Raw genomic sequence first — 1,870 nt, 5'->3', positions numbered from 1 at the left:
AGTAAAGGTTTAACTACAGCCAGCTTGAAGGCCTGTGGTACATAGCCGATCATTAGAGATAGGTTGACAGGATGAGCTCATACTGTTTAGGTGGTGCTGATTGGCTGTTGTTTCCCTCATCACTTCCTGTTGAAGGAGTTGGTTGTGGCTGTGTTTCTCTTTCTGTTTAGCGAGCTCCACCTGCACCGCCGACAGACACCTGGCACACACACACACACACACACACGGTTTAAAGTGTTTCTACAAATCACATGTCTCCGAGCACTCAGAGTACCTGTCAGCGTGCTTCCGCCTGGCCTCCAGGTGTTTACATTGCTCTTGCAGGCTCCTCCTCTCTTCCCTCCTCCTGCTTAGCTCCTCCTGCACCTCCTGCACATAAACCATAGACCATCATGAGCATCCACCCATCGTCTGACCTGTTCAGGGTCAGCTGACCCAGTGTGAGGTATCAGCTCCTCTTCCTCCTCACACATCAGCACACTATGGTGCTCCCTGACCTGCAGCTCTGTTTGCTGCCGGCTTTTCTCTCGGAGACACGACTCGGCCTCTGTCCTGCGGGACTCCACTTTCTGCGTCAGCTCGGCAAGCTCCTCCCTCTTCCTGTCCACCACGCCCTCCAGCTCGTGCTGCTCATCCCTCGCTCCCTCCACCTCGTCCCTCTTCAGCTGATTGGTTTAAAGAGTCACATGGTCACTCACTTCCTGATCTCAAAACAAAAAGCACAAATATTCAAAATAAAGCAGAGCGACTGTTTTTCTGTTATAACCCGGGATCCTCCGTCAGCCGCGCCGGCCCATCTCCATCAGGACGGGGTCCAAGCTCTGGGACAGGTACAGGTGTGACCTCACCTGAGTGCTGAGAGAGTCCAGATGCCCCTGAGCCTCCACACAGTCAGACAGCAAGTCAGCGAGTCTGCACACACACACACAGCTGAAGTTTATATGGAGACACCTGACAAAATACAACAGCCACCTCTTCACAGTAAAAACTTCCTGTCTCCTTCACAGTAAAAGCCTCCTTACGTGTCTCTGGCTGTTTGTATTTCCCTGTCGAGCTGTTGGAGCTCCTCCTCTCTGCTCCTCAGTTCCTCCTCCACCTGCCTGAGCATCTGCTCTTCCTCCTCCCTCATCCTCCTCAGCTGCTCCACCTCTTCCTGCAGCTCCCTGTGTGATGAAGATGGTGGCGATGATGAAAATATCCACCCTGATCTCTGAGGTCATGGTTGGAGCCAGGACACTTTACCTGGCACGCTGTTTGTCCTCCCCTCTGAGCCGCAGCGCAGCGGCGTCTCGCTGAGCTTCGCTGGCCTGGAGGACACACGAGGACGGAGCGGGAAGGGTCGAGGTTAGAGCGGCGAGCGCGTCATCAGTTATTAAAGAAACTGATCCAAGCTCATGTTTTTCTCTCCTTTTAGTCGTTTTGGTGATTGACCATAAAATTATTAATGAAAAGTTTTGTCAATAAAACTGATGTAAAAAGATTCAGTCTCAGGGTGACGAGATGCTGAGCCTGGATCTGCTGGACGTTTCCTCCTGTTAAAAGGAGTTCGTCCTCCCCACAGTCACCAAGTGCTGCTCACAGTGAATCGTGTGATTGTTGAGCTTTTCTGTAACATTGTGGGTTCGCCAGAGTATAACACACCACTGTGTGTGTGTGTGTGTGTGTGTGTATACCTGGACTCTGCTGGTGTGTATGCAGCTCTGAGCCTCCAGCAGTTTCCTGTCAGCCTCTCGCAGCTCCGCTCGTCTCTTCAGCAGAGTTTTCTCCACACACTCCACCTCATCACACAGCTTCATGACACTCCTGCGCGCACACACACGCACACGCACGCACGCACACACACACACACACACACACACACACACACACA

The 1,870-nt window shown here is 52.4% G+C and overlaps 1 protein-coding gene across 1 annotated transcript in view; it reads right to left on the bottom strand.

Annotated features, from left to right (window-relative positions):
* Positions 1-83: 83 nt before the first annotated feature.
* LOC102309910 (centriolin) overlaps positions 84-1,870 on the bottom strand; it is a gene marked incomplete at its 3' end in the record, with an annotated part of 3,020 nt that continues 1,233 nt past the window's right edge. Inside the window, 7 exon segments of the mRNA XM_042213952.1 lie at positions 84-199; positions 275-369; positions 498-665; positions 849-912; positions 1,023-1,163; positions 1,243-1,307; positions 1,674-1,803. Coding sequence (XP_042069886.1) covers positions 84-199; positions 275-369; positions 498-665; positions 849-912; positions 1,023-1,163; positions 1,243-1,307; positions 1,674-1,796 — 772 coding nt within the window.

Source organism: Haplochromis burtoni, unplaced genomic scaffold (genome assembly GCF_018398535.1).
Source record: "Haplochromis burtoni strain Fernald_Lab_line unplaced genomic scaffold, NCSU_Asbu1 Contig_501, whole genome shotgun sequence".
Lineage (NCBI taxonomy): Eukaryota > Metazoa > Chordata > Actinopteri > Cichliformes > Cichlidae > Haplochromis > Haplochromis burtoni.
Note: the sequence above shows the minus strand (reverse complement) of the source record. Positions and strands in the feature narration are given on the sequence as shown.